This window comes from Poromitra crassiceps (assembly GCF_964638095.1).
Source record: "Poromitra crassiceps genome assembly, chromosome: 12".
Lineage (NCBI taxonomy): Eukaryota > Metazoa > Chordata > Actinopteri > Beryciformes > Melamphaidae > Poromitra > Poromitra crassiceps.
In genome coordinates this window covers 3,505,762-3,522,390 of record NC_139632.1, presented here as the reverse complement: position 1 = coordinate 3,522,390, position 16,629 = coordinate 3,505,762, and the positions used below count along the sequence as shown (strand labels likewise).

Genomic DNA, 16,629 nt, shown 5'->3' with positions numbered 1-16,629 from the left:
ACCGGAAACGCATTTGTTAGTCTCTGCTAACTTGCGGCAGCTGAAGTTGCTTTGAAAAACATGTGGGGGGGAGAACTGAAGGAGTTTGGCACCGCCCTGCAAAGCCCCGCTCTTTCCTTCCTCATTCAGGTCCGCAAAGAAGGTTTATAAACTGAAGCTGTCTGAGGTTTTGCATCAGTTTGTCTTTGCTTTGAAAGAAAACACATTGAAAAAATGAGTGGGCGTGGAAAAGGGGGAAAGGGACTCGGAAAAGGAGGCGCCAAGCGTCACCGTAAAGTTCTTCGTGATAACATCCAGGGAATCACCAAGCCCGCTATCCGCCGTCTGGCTCGCCGCGGCGGAGTGAAGCGTATCTCCGGTCTGATCTACGAGGAGACCCGCGGGGTGCTCAAAGTCTTCCTGGAGAACGTCATCCGTGATGCCGTCACCTACACCGAGCACGCCAAGAGAAAGACCGTCACCGCCATGGATGTGGTGTATGCTCTGAAGAGGCAGGGCCGCACTCTGTACGGCTTCGGAGGTTAACTTCATTTACCGACCAACAAAACAACACAAAGGCTCTTTTAAGAGCCACCCAATTTCTCTAAGCAAATAGTCTATTCCTATTTCCTCTGAGTTGTGTTGTACGCTAACTATGTACATTTTAACACTGTTTTGCAACTGAAAAATAAAATGTAGCAGCCGCTAATGGGTTAATCTGAAATACAACTGCATTGAATAGTAAACTACAGCTCTGCTGGGTGAATAGCGACCTGCCTACAATAATAATATAATCTATTTATATAGCACTTTTAAAAACAAGTGTTACAAAGTGCTTAACAGGCAATAAAAATACATACAAGTACAGTAATGCAGGTGAAGGGATAGCAATGGTGGGCTGTTCAAAACCATCAGACAGTTAAAACAATATAATACTGTGCTGATTGTGAGATTATCAAATCAAGGTTATTCTTGTGGTTAACTCAATCTGCTCTAGCTGTTTTAGATACACCCCCCTTCTGATAGACCCTGGCAATTGTTTTCCAAAAGTAGCAGAGGGAATGCATTACATGTTAAGTGGGAACATGTGAGATTATTATTATTAGACCAGGGCTAGATCTATATAGCCTATAAGGTTACTTAACTATTATTAGATCTGTCCATAAAGTAGGCTACATCGATGACAGCATCATAGTGTTAAGACTACTTATCTTGTGATAGCTATTGTTCTGTTTCAAAAGGTCTAAATGGGACCATGCTTCAGCTTAGGAAAACCATATCACACATTTTTTAATAACAACACATAGCCTCGTCATAGTAGCCTACTGTATTTTGAGTTTTGTTCTGTTTTTGTATTTTTTTTTGTAAGCCCCTCTGAGTCCTTTCTCTCGAAATGAAGATGTTCAGAAAGCGGAAAATATATAATAGAGCAAAGGTCCACAACAGACTTGTATTAGTTTGTGAAATGCACTTCATTCAGTTTCTGAAGAGAATAATGAAGGATATTGGAACAATTGTCAGAGTCCGCGCGCGGGAAGTGAAAATACAAATCTGGAGCTCAACCAATCAGAATACACACGGGCAGCCGCTCGTGCAGCCGAGTCGACAGGCACGCGCCGAAAGTCAACCAGTCACAGGCGGGGAACCGCATAGTGTTATTTGCATCAGCTGCCTATAAATAGGGTGCTTCTGTTAAACGGACTTCATTCTCTGCTACCGATCAGTCGTCAGCATGCCTGAAGCCGCGAAGCCCGCCCCCAAGAAGGGCTCCAAGAAAGCCGTCACCAAGACCGCTGCCAAGGGCGGCAAGAAGCGCAGAAAGAGCAGGAAGGAGAGCTATGCCATCTACGTGTACAAGGTGCTGAAGCAGGTCCATCCCGACACCGGCATCTCCTCCAAGGCCATGGGCATCATGAACTCCTTTGTCAATGACATCTTTGAGCGCATCGCCGGTGAGGCGTCTCGCCTGGCTCACTACAACAAGCGCCGCACCATCACCTCCAGGGAGATCCAGACCGCCGTGCGTCTCCTGCTTCCCGGTGAGCTGGCCAAGCACGCCGTGTCCGAGGGCACCAAGGCCGTCACCAAGTACACCAGCTCCAAGTAAACCGCTTGTAGATACATCCACCCAAAGGTCCTTTTAAGGGCCACACACTACTTCCACAAAGAGCTTAATCATTGTTCACCTTTTCTGTAACCAACAGATTATTAATGCTTTTTACATGGAATTTGTAGCGTTGCCGTTGGACTAATGTTATAGTGTCACACTGACCGCCATGTAAAAGCCTTTCATAATGGCACGACATGATGGTGTTCCTTCCAAATACTGGGTCATCAACCAAAATAAAGCCACATGTCTATCTACTGACCTCTACATTTAAAGTGAGTTGTTGCTATTTGTTTTAATGCCTAACCTTAACCGCACACCAGAGCAATCCGCTCCTATGACATGTTTTGCTGCTGGAAACCCTTATCCACCAGTTGTAGTGAATCAGTCTATAATAACTATGTTGATTGGAAACTCCATTTCCCATGATGCGTCCATCTTCTCCCCTACCCAGTATGTGAGGCATCTACTGTGTGAACCATACTGGACACATCTAGTCTTTTTCCCATACTAGACACACTCATCTGATATTGTGGCGGAATGAGGCGCACACCGAGGCAGATCCTTTGGCTTATCAAACTCTTTATTAGCGAGCGAACAGACACACATGAAGGCAGGCACGCCAACACGTCGCTAGCTTCTCCTACCTAGCCTAGCTCTCCCCAGCACGTCTGCTCTCTTCCAGCTCCACACAGCTCCTCCCTAGTCTCCACCCACTGGCCCTATGCTCCCTTCACTTGCCACTCCAAAACCCCAAACCCCACATGCACAGAACAACATAACAGACAGATACAGTTAGACATACACCCTACTAGCTATCCCATAATACTCCACCTTACCCCACGCTACACTGCCCCCCCCTTTTTAAACCATTTGCCCCCAAATGACACCCCAAAACAACCCTACATCAACACTATAAGCCATTCAACATTTTACATTTCCAACAGAACATTTCCCCTTTTTATTCCCTTTTATTCCCCCCCCCCGCACATCACATCCCCAAGTCCCACGTGCATCTAGCCCATCTCCGTTTCTGATGTTACCATGGCACAAGTGGTCCTACCCTTCCCCACTCAACAGTTTTGTCCACCCTCCCCGCACCGCACTCAACACAGCAAAGGCAGTAGTCCTCTACCTCTTCCTCCATCTGCACCCAGTAGAAATGTCGACAAAGGCGGCTGAGTGTCTCTTCAGGCCCGCGATGCCCCTGACCGCTGCGGCCCCTGTGCGCCCCCCGTAGCGCCAACCCCCGCAGGCAGCTGGGCACAACCACGACGCTGCCTCCATTCCCGCGCCCTTCCAACCCCAGAATCCCCGACCCCCACACCCTCAGGTCCGGAAACAACTCCCACAGTCCCTTCGTGGTACTTGAACACATGCCAACCTCCTCCACGGAAGGCCGGCGTCCGAACGCCACCCACTTGCGCACCGGTCCAACGCTAGCGTCCTCCGCCTGTCTGCGTATCCACTCCTCCACATCGACATCCCCCATAGTCACGTTCTCATCCTCCACCTGTAGACGCTTGTCCTTTCGCCCTCCACCAGGGGGCGGCGAGCTCAGGTCAGCGGTGGGAACACAAATGGACGCCATCTCACTCTCCACCCCGGGCCTCCGCACAGCACCAGCGGGGGGTGTGGAGCAGTTTGACTGGGCCGGCTCTTCCGACATTTGCACCGCTGGTACCTCAGGAAACACAATCGTCCCGACCTGAAGAACCGGCTCTTCCCTCTGGTTGTTCCCCTGCAGCACCGTTCTTCTATCCGTCACAACGTTCTCTTCTCCCCGGCGGCTCACACTCTCTCCAGCCTGTGTCTCACCTCCGGCCTCCACACTCTCAGTGCAGTCCCTGGCCAAGTGCTCCGGCGACCGGCAAGTCCAGCAGAGTCTCACCTGCCCGCCGCCTGCACGTCTCTCTTCTCCCGCTGTCCCCCGATCTCCGACAGCCTCTGGACACTCTCTGGCCAGGTGTCCCATCTTTCCACATAACCAGCAGGCTCCCGGTCTTCCCCAGTACCGTCGCGTCGCGTACCTGGTCTTTCCCCCGGGACCGCTGCGACACCACCTCGCTAGATGGCCCGGTCTCCCACATGTCCAACACAGTCTCCGTGCTGGCTCCGGCCGCTGCTAATAAAAGAGTGGCCTCTTTTATTAGCTGCATCAACTTCTCCGCCCAGGCAGGCGTAGCCTCCAACAGCCGTCTGACCTCTTTCAACAACCGGGCTTCCATCTTCCCCAAGTTGGTAGACCACCAGCTGTGCTCCGGAGGTATCGTCAACTCCCGGCGTGCTCCGTCACGTGCCATTCCGCTGTGGTCGTCCATGGCAGCTAGCTAGAAACGGCTAACTGCTAACGCTAAGTCGAGCCTGATTTTTAAGCCAAAACGATCCCACTTCTGACACCAATGTGGCGGAATGAGGCGCACACCGAGGCAGATCCTTTGGCTTATCAAACTCTTTATTAGCGAGCGAACAGACACACATGAAGGCAGGCACGCCAACACGTCGCTAGCTTCTCCTACCTAGCCTAGCTCTCCCCAGCACGTCTGCTCTCTTCCAGCTCCACACAGCTCCTCCCTAGTCTCCACCCACTGGCCCTATGCTCCCTTCACTTGCCACTCCAAAACCCCAAACCCCACATGCACAGAACAACATAACAGACAGATACAGTTAGACATGCACCCTACTAGCTATCCCATAATACTCCACCTTACCCCACGCTACAATATTCATAAGGTCACTCTTGTGAATTTTGTAAATAAACAAGACACGTACATGGTCTGAGCTTCGGCCTTTTAGCCCGAATATTACAAAAGACCCCACTGATTCATAACAGATCTAAAGTCATGATGGCATAGCAGTCAGGCGCACTTATGGCTCATTTCCACCACATTTTACTGCCCTGCACAGCTCGTCACCACTCGGCTCTAATCGTTTCGGCCCGATGGACAATCGGCCAGGAGAATGGATATCACTTTGTAGTTAGTCAAACTCACAGGCATGCGCTGCGCTGTGCGGGGACGGGAGAGGCGCAACAGAGTGAAGCCTGTACCCCGCGGCCTCTCACCAGGCAAGACCGCGGCTTCACCAAACACCCGCTGCGGCCTAGCGGAGCGCTGCAGCCTCCACTCAGCTACAGAGCTCCCTGAGCAGCGGACTTTTTTCTCTCAGACAATTGAACACCCGCCACGATTTTATTTCACCGGAGGCGAAGGCAGCAACACAAAAGACTGATGGAAATATACATAACAGAAGAGAAGGTAAGCCCACTAAACTGGTATGCAGCCGCCAGCATTGCATTGACAGTCAGTAGACAGAGTAAACACGATTCTGCCTGACCAATCAGTCGTCAACAATGTTTTCACGTCACCGTATGAACCCGGGTTCACAGAATAGAACCACGACGAGGCAGGTACGAAAAGTAGCACGACTCGACCCCAATACAACCCAGGCTGGGGATAGTTTTTAGTGGTGGAATGAGACCATTTATCGAGTCGAGCGGAGCGGGATCGCGCTACTACCTGCGGTGGAAATGGGCAAGACAACAGTAAAACAGGTTGGTTTTTGGATTGAGTTTGGCGTCAGTGGGCTTAACCCATAAGAGAGCGAGCCTCGTATCCCCAGCGTAGCGTAGCAACAACACCAGAAGTAACTCCAGACTCTGTGGCTATGTCTATGACATCAGTGATGTCACTTGAGCAATTGCGATGTCATCATGTCTGACATCAGTGATGTCACTCGAACACTCGATGTCATCAGTGATCGGTGATGGTCACTGAGTGATGTAATCAGTGATGCAAAGTTTAGCAAATTGTGCACCCCACATGGAAGTAGAGCAGCCAAGCTGGCGAGCACGTGGGGTTTCTAGTAACTGATATCTGCCATAATAGACACATCTGATAGGCCTCTAACTGATATCTGCTCAATATGAGCTCAAATCCCTCACTACCTCCTTACAGCTGTGACAGAAGACAGATCAACCACGCTCTCATAATGTATTAATAGGGTGACCAGATCCCAGCAAACCAAATGTGGGACACGTTGCCAATGCTGAGTAGGGCTGCAACTAACGATTATTTTCATTATCGATTAATCTGTCGATTGTGTTAGACTAATCGATTAATCGATTAATCGTTTGGTCTATAAAATGTCACCATAAATGGCAATCCTTTTCCCCCCCAAAGCCCAAGATGACCTGCTTAAGTGTCTTCTTTTATCCTGACAGTACACAACCCAAAGATACCCTGTCAAGACTAAAGACATCAGAAAGCCGGAACAAGATATTAGTCTGTCTGTCTGTCTGTATGTCTGTCTGTCTGTCTGTCTGTCTGTCTGTCTGTCTGTCTGTCTGTCTGTCTGTCTGTCTGTCTCTCTCTCTCTCTCTCTGTCTGTCTGTCTGTCTCTCTCTCTCTCTCTCTCTCTCTCTCAATTCTCTCTCTCAATTCAATTCAATTCAAAGGGCTTTATTGGCATGATAAGGTGCATCTTACATTGCCAAAACATACATTAGCAACACTTAGCAATTACAAAGAATCAAAAACAGAAAACAAGACATTTTGTTACCCAGTAACATAAATCACAAAATCTGAAGATATTCAAAGAGGAAGAGAAAAGAAAATTAAATGGAATGTGATGACATAGAATATAATATAATACTTTTGTTGAATTGTTGACCGGAATCTATTCAGAATAATGACAGAACAGTATCTCTCTCCTATTGAGAATAAGAATACTGTTTTTTAACAGAGTCCTGATATTGTATATGATTGTATATGATTTTACTCAGAGTTGGCTGCTTCACTGCCTGTCCTGCTCATGCAAAGATGAAAGAAGGTGTGCTCTGTTTCCAGACATATGAGACTGAAAACCACAAGTTGTTGTGTGGAGCTACAAAGTTCTTTATTTTGTTTTTTCTTTCTTATCTTTTCGTCTTCCTCACTATTTAAACAATTACAACTGAAAAGTAAACTCATTTACCAAAATGCTAAGCAATTACATAATGCTCTGCTCATACTAGAAATGAAATCTAGGTCTACTATTTTCATCTCTATACTGCCTTACACTGTAGTTACTATGTGGTGTGCAATGTCAATATATGTCTGTGTTTAGTCTTATGTTGATGTATTTCTGTACAGTGTACGTCAGTACTTTGTACAACCCTGTACCTGTTATGTCCTACATGTTTGTATTATGTACGCATCTTCTGTGGAAAATAATTTCCTCTCTGAGGACAAATAAAGCTATATATTTATCTATCTATCTATATCTATCTACCTACCTATAATTCTCCGTTTAAATACTGAGTATTTCCATCCAGTTGTATTTGATATATTCAGATTGATTGATTGATTGATTGTTGATTGATTGATTCAGTTTAACAACACCCTTTAAGAATAGATCAGTCAGCACCTGTGCCAGCTCACCAGTCCTCACATCATACACTGAGCAGCCAGCCTGGGAACTAAGGATCTATGGATGATACTGCCATCCCCATCTCACTGCACAAAGACAGCAATAAAGTACATCAGCCTACCACTCACAAATGTTAAATATCTTGCAAAGGATACTGAGGAGACTGCATTATGGCCCAAATAGGGCAGTGAGGGACCATGGGCCGATGATATACAGTACATGACAGATAAATACAACAGCATTCAGCTGGAACATGCATGTTGAAGTTGTGCATTCTTGACTCGTAATAGTAGGCTACTGTCGGAGGCTATGGAGAAATGTGAAAGTCATTTCTCTGTATTATGGGGGTTGTGTTCAGTGTAGTTGAATAGGTGTGTGATGCAATGGGTTGCTTTTAATTAATAATTAATTTAATTCCTCACACGGACAGTGAGCAGTATCATCACATTATTACAGAACTAAACACAACAATAGAAGGTGGAAAATAAGGCCTGTTATTCAAAGACCAGCACAGCCTGGCTGTAAAGAGTAGGCCTACTCATGGAAATATTATACTACCACAGTGCTAGTATGAAAACGTCAAATGCAAAATGATAGGCTATTTCAGTCTAGTGGACTCAAGCACAGCAAGTTGGATAGCACGGTATACGTTTATTTGACAATCATATATTACATATCTCGAATGGAGAAAATACATGTTTGGCCTACATCAACATCAAACATCAAAAACATATTTTCAGTTCCATTGATCATGACTGCATCATTCACCTGAGTCACAAAGTTAATGCCTCAGGATCTCTCCCACCTTAAGTCACCGCCTGCCTCAGTGTGTTTACCGACACCACAAATTTGACGATTAAAACAAAACTAATAGCAGCATTACAGTACTTTGACTTGTATTCCCTCGTCAGACATCTCTGCTTACTGTAAAACTAGTGTTGTTTGGAATGTAAAGCATATTCAACCATTTTATGAGTCGAAATGTGAGGAAATCCCACTGCGAGTAGAATACTGTGACCGGGTAATGGAGAGGTTTGAAGCTCCCCTGAATAAAAATAAAGTCTCCTCGTTGCTAAAAACGACTCCATTTCGGAAGGAAACAAGTTATCTAACATCTCGAATAAGATTTAGACTTCAAAACTGCTCCGATCGGTGTCTTTTATCCCTAAAATGTGGAAGAGAAAATACAAGTGTCGCCACATTTCAACAGGACAGAGAGAGAGGCTGTGTGTGTTGAGTCTACACGGTCCTCATGCTGTGTATAAAGGCCCAATTATACTCAACGTTAAAGACGGAGACGGAGACGGACAGAGCCTTCTGTCCGTACTCTGCATTCATTTCGTCCGTTTTCTGTCCGTCATCTGAAAGCTTACGGATACGCATGAAACGGAGGAAAACCACACACACACTCATGCATTTGACTCTCTACTGCCCACTGGTGGATGTATTGCTTAACATGATACCAACATGAAAAGACGCATGGAAGTATGTGGGCAGTGACGATTACACCGTTTGAAACGGACGCCCTTATTTACGGATGAAAATGGGGTATAATTGGGCTTAAAGTCCCGCCTCTTGGTCAGTCTGAGTTTCAGCGGCCTGTGACCTGGGTGGCCCATCTGTTGCTCTTGACGCTGGTACATTGCTAACATAAAGCTTGCGTTTCTCCAACTCCTCCATCAGCCTTTAATGAAAAAACAAAAAAACAGTTGGTGGTGTTCATACATTGAAATAGGAAAATATTGAAAAATGTAAAGATTTTTGCCACATACCTGCGGAGCGGGTCCCTGGAATCAAGTATTCCAGTGAGCTGGTCATAGGTGAAAACCCGGCCAGAGCGTAGAAATTCATGGACATCGTCTTTTGCCTTTAAAACGACCTCATCGATGGTCTCCTTTCCTGCATCCTTCATGCAGGTACGGCGTAGGTGAACTCCGAGGGCCTGCTGTGTCTTGTGACATACAGGACAGAGGAGGAAGTGACGGTGTGCAGCACTGCAATTACAGACAAGTTTCAAGTTAGGCCTTATCCAAAACTCAGTAATGTCACAAGTAAGGAGGCAGAAAAAACTGAAATAGACAGAGTCACACACACACACACACACACACACACACACACAGACAGACAGGCAAACAGACAGACAGACAGGCCGCTCGCAACCAGCTTATGAACATGACCCAGGCTACCAAATATGAAAACAAGCTTTCCTTGGAGTTTTTCAACTCAGTCCAGTCAGTGTTGACTTACCTAGCAGAAGCCATTGTAAATATCCGGAGAGGAAAGGTCTTTGGAGAATCCTTGGTCTGGAGTGAGGTTCTGGTCTTGTCTCAACTCTGAAGTGACTGAACTGATCTGACTTATCTGTCAGTATTTATAATGAAGCTCTGACGATAGCTATCAGGAGAGAGGGGCGTGGGGGGGTGGGGGATTACATGAATAGATGTTAATTAAGGACAGCAATCAAGTGATAATGTTGAGGGCGGAGTCTAGATTTTACTCTGGTTCAACATAAATCCATACAGGTTTTAACATGAGTTGAAATTATGAATCAGATGAATTCAAAATAACTTATTGTGTATGTCTAACAGTCAAATCCCAAATTTGTCAAGAAGGAAGAGCTGAAATTGAAGCATGGCCCCCAAGCAGACCGCTCGTAAATCCACCGGAGGAAAGGCTCCCAGGAAGCAGCTCGCCACCCAGGCTGCCCGTAAGAGCGCCGCGGCCACCGGCGGCGTCAAGAAGCCTCACCGTTACAGGCCCGGTACTGCTTATAGATTCTTAACACATACAAGTAATACATATTTAATTATTGTTTAATGAATCATTAACGGACTGCTTATAAATAGTTTGATTGAAGATTAAATTTACCCATCACATGTAATCATGTTGAGTTGAGTTCCCTCCCCCCTGATATGTGAAGCACTTTGAGTGTCTAGAAAGGCGCTATATAAATCCAATCAATTATTATTATTATCACTGATAAGGACACATACGAAAGATAAACACATAAGATAAAAACAAAATCTAAAAAGATCATGAAAGATTATAAAACGATTCGGATATTAACATAAAACATGTATTTCAATTACTATCTTTGTGACCTTTATTTTGAAATGTGACTCTCTAACACTCGGTTTCTCAGGAGTAGTTTTATTTTGAAAATCCAAAACACTGCACAGCGAAAGTGTTATTTGCTGGGTTAACTTGACACCAATAATCTTCTGATTGGTCGAGGATCGCGAAGCTGCAAATGACCAATGAACAAGCAGCTCGAGAGGGATATAACCCGGGCTCCCGGCTGTTGCCATTCATTCTTTGATTCTATTTCAAATCATAAGAAAACACGCAAAATGAGTGGCCGAGGAAAAACTGGCGGTAAGGCTCGTGCCAAGGCAAAGACCCGCTCATCTCGTGCTGGACTCCAGTTCCCGGTCGGCCGTGTCCACAGGCTGCTGCGCAAAGGAAACTATGCCCACCGTGTCGGTGCTGGAGCCCCGGTGTATCTGGCGGCGGTGCTCGAGTATCTGACCGCTGAGATCCTGGAGTTGGCTGGAAACGCTGCCCGCGACAACAAGAAGAGCCGCATCATCCCCCGTCACCTGCAGCTGGCCGTCCGCAACGACGAGGAGCTCAACAAGCTGCTGGGCGGAGTCACCATCGCTCAGGGCGGCGTGCTGCCCAACATCCAGGCGGTGCTGCTGCCCAAGAAGACCGAGAAGGCCGCCAAGAAGTAACCTGCTCCAGCTTGTCTTTACAACAAACCAACGGCTCTTTTAAGAGCCACCCACTCACTTACAAAGAGCTCTCCTTTTATCTTTACTAGTTATAAGGTCTCATATTATTACTATCATAAAGCTTTTATAATGCTGTCGGTTTGCACACGAGAACTAACATTTGCTTTGGCACCAATTGGAAAACGACTTTGTAGCAGTGATGCTATTTAAAATGACAAGTTGCTGCACTTGGTGACAAAATTATACTTCTAAGGAATTGTTTTTTTTTAAAATGCTCAATTAGTATTATGATAAAGCCTCAAACATAATGTGCACATTATTTGTGTACCTATTGTAAAGTGTTACCGAATTATTCAGCATGCTGAAATACCATGAAATAGTCTGCTGTATTCTGTTTAAATCTTCACACATTGTTTGTTCATTCATTCATGCTCTACTTGTGTAAAAAAACGTTTACAACGCGGGATATTTCAAATTTGAATGATGTATGATGTCAAAGTGGCGGCCAGAAGACAACACAGGCTCTGTAAGACTTGTTCATGGTCTTTTGCTATCATCAATGTGTCTCTGAATTCTAATATATTATGTGCTATTGCTTGTATTGTAATAATATTACAAATAACTCTGTAGCTAGAAATTTGCTGTTTGTTGCCCACATTATAAGCACATTATATGAGGGATCAGCCAAGCAGCATTTTGGTAAACAAACTGCATCACTGGGTGGCAACGGCAATGGAACCCTATGGAGCATGAGCTTTGGCAGGCTTGTTAGTAGGGCACTTTTGAGGGGGTCCACGCGCACCCCCCTTATTTTTTTTCCTAGTCTGGATTTTTGGCATCCATAGGACCTCTAAAATAAAGATTGTGATGATCCCAAGAAAAAAAACCTGTCCAAAATGTTTTTTTTTCCAATGTTTTATTACCGCTATGAGACGTGCAGGATTGCCGGCAGGAATGCGTCTTTCAGGTTTTTAAATGGCTTTATTGGAAAATTATTCAGATACAAGTTATGCAGTCAAAATATCAAAATAATAGTTTTTTTGTTTGTTTTTTACATAGTGCATCAATCAATTCAACCATATAAAATAAATTATAGTTTATAATTCATAAATATTCATATATTTATATATGTTATATTTATATATATTATATTCATATATTCAGTTTAGCACCAGATACCTCTTCGTATAACTGAAGGTATTTATTTATTATAATAGTTCCTCTTGATTTTTTATGACTGTGACATCATCGGCATAGGCCAGGACAGTTAACCAGTGTCCACTACTTGTTCTTGTCCCCGAGACTCTCTTTCAGAGACTGTGGCACGCTCAATTTTTGAGCTAGGTCAAAGGTAGGGATATAATTTGAAACTGGACAACCTAAGGTTTCCAATGGGGCCAAGCCTGTCATGCTAGCTTGTCGGGAAGGGGGGTAAATAACTAATTATTCAAAGTCAGACCAAATTTTGGCGAGGGAAAAAACGGCCATCACCATTTTCCAAATGGTCCCTTGACCTGTCACCTCAATATATCCGAATGGAGACCACACCAGGGTCCTTCTGTTTGATTATGGTTCAGTCTGGCACCAGATACCTCTTCATATGTCTTAAGGTGTTCGTTTATTATGTCTAGTTCCTTTTGACTTTTTACTATGACCGTGACGTCATTGGCATAAGCCAGAACAGTCACTCGGTCTCCACCACTGGTTCTCGTCCCACTCAGCCTGGTATCCTCCTTAATTATTATTATTATTTTTTAAGTATGTTTATTACGTTTGTAGTTATCAGAGGGGCAAACAGTCAGTGTTGAATGGGATAACACATAATATGCCCTCTGTCCCCAGTCACCCACGACACAACACACACAATCTCCACAAAACAGCAAAACAGAAAACCAAACAAACAAAAACAAACACACAGAGCATCTACAGCAGGCAGAAGGTTAACACTGTAAAAATAGGTACAACAGGGTATCCAGACACAATAAATAAATAAAGGCCCACCACATGTCAAGTCCTAAACAGAAATGTCAGTCCAGTCCGCAGAGACCACTCCGAAGGGCCCGGGCCCTATCCTCTCCAATATAGTCCAGAAAGGAGTTCCAGATTAGAAAAAAATTGAATGGCCTATCCTTGAGCCAAAAGCTGATAGCTTCCAAAGGGAGAAGTTCCATAACACTCCGAATCCACTGCAAAACTGTTGGGGCTGAGTCTGAGATCCACTGAAGAAGAACACAAGGATGTGTTCTTTTTCAGTGGATTTCATAACATTTTAAAACTTCCCACGAATATTCCCTTCAAATAAAATCAAATGCTTTCTTTTGGTCTAGTCCTATGATAAAAAAAAATCCTCCTCTGTATTATTAATTATGTCTCTCAATATTCCTAAGTTGTCCCACATCAGTCTTCCCTTTATAGCACACGTCTGTTATTTTTCTATTATTTTTTCTAGGGCGTCATTCAATCTATTCATAACTATCTTTGCAAGTATTTTATAATCAGTATTCATCAGTGTGATGTGTCTCCAGTTATCTATTTCTTGTGAGTCACCCTTCTTACAGATAAGTGATATCACCCCGTGGTAGAAGGAGCTATATATGTAGAGTGCCTTTCCGGATTCCATCATTGTAGATGGAGGTTAGTAAGTCTGCAATCTCAATCATACATGCTTGATAAAATTCAGTGGGAAGTCCATCTGTACCTGGTGCTTTTCCTTTATTTCATTCTGAAATAGCTTGTTTTACTTCACTTTTAGTGATCTCTCCACCCAGTGAGTTTAGGTTGGCCTCCTGTAAATCGATGGGATCTAGAAATGCCCCTAGTTTAGTATAATTTATATTTACCTTCTGATACATGAGACCTAACTGTCTCTCTTTTTCCTTGCTCGTCCTTAATGCCTTGACCATTTGCATTTTGTAGTATATATTTAGTATATATTTCACAAGTTTATTTTTATGCATATTTATCAGACCCTGAACATTACTGGAGGACTCTTTGTCTATCATACCTGCTTGTAAACATAGGCAATGCCACATATTATTCATTTTGGTCAACTCCGATTCAATTTCACTCAAGTTGTCTTTATCTTCTTCTGTTTTATTAGCTTTTGTTTGCAGATCAACATATTTCAACATTAACCCCTTATGTTAGGAAGTTTGTGTGAAGTTTGCTGGATCTTAGGTAAGAGCTCACGGGCAGTGATCGATTAGAACCACAGAGATGTCTTTCAGGAATTTATTTAGCAGATAGATAGCTTACAGATTGCAGAAAGGGAAGATAGATATCATAACAGAACAACACCTTTATACCCCCCCACATTCGAGGTATGACATCATTGGTGATGTCACAACGTCCCGGGAGGTATGACATCATCGATGACCTCACAAAGTCACGTCTGCCATCACGCAGTCTGGAGACAGCCTAGACCGTCTGACATCGCTGATGACCTCACAGGGGAAACTCTGACATCACCGATGACCTCACAAGGTGAACTCTGACATCATCACCGATGATGTCATCATTGCGTCGTGGGCTCCTTGGTTCGTGGGCGTCAATTGCCCCAAGAACAGGCCTGATGGTGGGCCATTACGGAGCATTTTCTACACCTTATATTTTTCATTCTGCTCTTGTTTCAAGATTTTGCATTTATGTTTAAAGAAATTCCTGAGTCGAGATGTCATAGTTTCCCATAAATGGACAGCTGACTCAGACAATACATTCAAACTCTTTATAATAGCTAGTTCTTTCTTCAAATCTGCAATTACATCATTATTATTTAGACAGCTAGTATTTAGTTTCCAAAAACCTGTCTTCTCTTGCCGAGACTCAGCAAAGCTTCAACAGCAAGATGATCGGAATTGACCAAGACTTTTGCTTGCCATATATATACATACAGTATGCATGAAGTCTATATGATAGCAAATAGACAGTTCTCATACAAGAAGCACTTTACTCTTATGTCATTTTACTTTTTATAAAAGAAGGGAGATATAACATCCTCATTCATGCAAAGCTAGAATGGAATGTGCTCTACAGGACACCGTAGAATTGTGAGAGTGAACATGACTTTGTCTGACTGAGATGGTTGAATAAATAATGACTCACGTTGATTCTCATTTAGTGGTAGTTTACAGTGTGCCAGAGGGCAAATACAACAGTGGTCTTTTTAAGCTGAAGTTACCACATCTATGGTCCATGTAAACGTGCCTACTGATATGGTCATTTTATTTGTGAGAATTTTATTTTGAAGGCAACGTCGCATAACCGGAAACGCATTTGTTAGTCTCTGCTAACTTGCGGCAGCTGAAGTTGCTTTGAAAAACATGTGGGGGGGAGAACTGAAGGATTTTGGCACCGCCCTGCAAAGCCCGGCTCTTTCCTTCCTCATTCAGGTCCGCAAAGAAGGTTTATGAACTGAAGCTGTCTGAGGTTTTTCATCAGTTTGTCTTTGCTTTGAAAGAAAACACATTGAAAAAATGAGTGGGCGTGGAAAAGGGGGAAAGGGACTCGGAAAAGGAGGCGCCAAGCGTCACCGTAAAGTTCTTCGTGATAACATCCAGGGAATCACCAAGCCCGCTATCCGCCGTCTGGCTCGCCGCGGCGGAGTGAAGCGTATCTCCGGTCTGATCTACGAGGAGACCCGCGGGGTGCTCAAAGTCTTCCTGGAGAACGTCATCCGTGATGCCGTCACCTACACCGAGCACGCCAAGAGAAAGACCGTCACCGCCATGGATGTGGTGTATGCTCTGAAGAGGCAGGGCCGCACTCTGTACGGCTTCGGAGGTTAACTTCATTTACCGACCAACAAAACAACACAAAGGCTCTTTTAAGAGCCGCCCAATTTCTCTAAGCAAAGAGTCTATTCCCGTTTCCTCTGAGTTGTGTTGTACGCTATGTACATTTTAACACTGTTTTGCAACTGAAAAATAAAATGTAGCAGCCGCTAATGGGTTAATCTGAAATACAACTGCATTGAATAGTAAACTACAGCTCTGCTGGGTGAATAGCGACCTGCCTACAATAATAATAATATAATCTATTTATATAGCACTTGTAACAAATGTTACAAAGTGCTTAACAGGCAATAAAAATACATACGAGTACAGTAATGCAGGTGAAGGGATAGCAATGGTGGGCCGTTCAAAACCATCAGACACAGTTAAAACAATATAATACTACGTGCTGATTGTGAGATTATCAAATCAAGGTTATTATTGTGGTTAACTCAATCTGCTCTAGCTGTTTTAGATACACCCCCCTTCTGATAGCCCCTTCTTTTTTCTTAATTGTTTTCCAAATGTAGCAGAGGGAATGCATTACATGTTAAGTGGGAACATGTGAGATTATTATTATTAGACCAGGGCTAGATCTATATAGCCTATATGGTTACTTCACTATTACTAA

At 44.2% G+C, this 16,629-nt stretch overlaps 2 protein-coding genes and 2 pseudogenes across 4 annotated transcripts; all 4 read left to right on the top strand.

Annotated features, from left to right (window-relative positions):
* Window positions 1-213: 213 nt before the first annotated feature.
* LOC310786729 (histone H4) lies at window positions 214-525 on the top strand (the record flags this gene model as incomplete). The annotated part of the gene is made up of 1 exon (XM_083648004.1): window positions 214-525. One exon carries the CDS (start codon window positions 214-216, stop codon window positions 523-525), a length of 312 nt encoding a protein of 103 aa, XP_083504130.1.
* A 1,186-nt stretch (window positions 526-1,711) lies between these two features.
* LOC310786727 (histone H2B pseudogene) lies at window positions 1,712-2,086 on the top strand (annotated as a pseudogene). The gene has a single exon. The product of its transcript is annotated as a histone H2B pseudogene (transcript).
* Window positions 2,087-10,842: 8,756 nt separating this feature from the next.
* On the top strand, window positions 10,843-11,249 carry LOC310786731 (histone H2A pseudogene; annotated as a pseudogene). The gene has a single exon. The product of its transcript is annotated as a histone H2A pseudogene (transcript).
* A 4,452-nt stretch (window positions 11,250-15,701) lies between these two features.
* On the top strand, window positions 15,702-16,013 carry LOC310786728 (histone H4; the record flags this gene model as incomplete). Its single annotated transcript, XM_083648003.1, has 1 exon — window positions 15,702-16,013. One exon carries the CDS (start codon window positions 15,702-15,704, stop codon window positions 16,011-16,013), a length of 312 nt encoding a protein of 103 aa, XP_083504129.1.
* Between the last annotated feature and the right edge of the window lie 616 nt (window positions 16,014-16,629).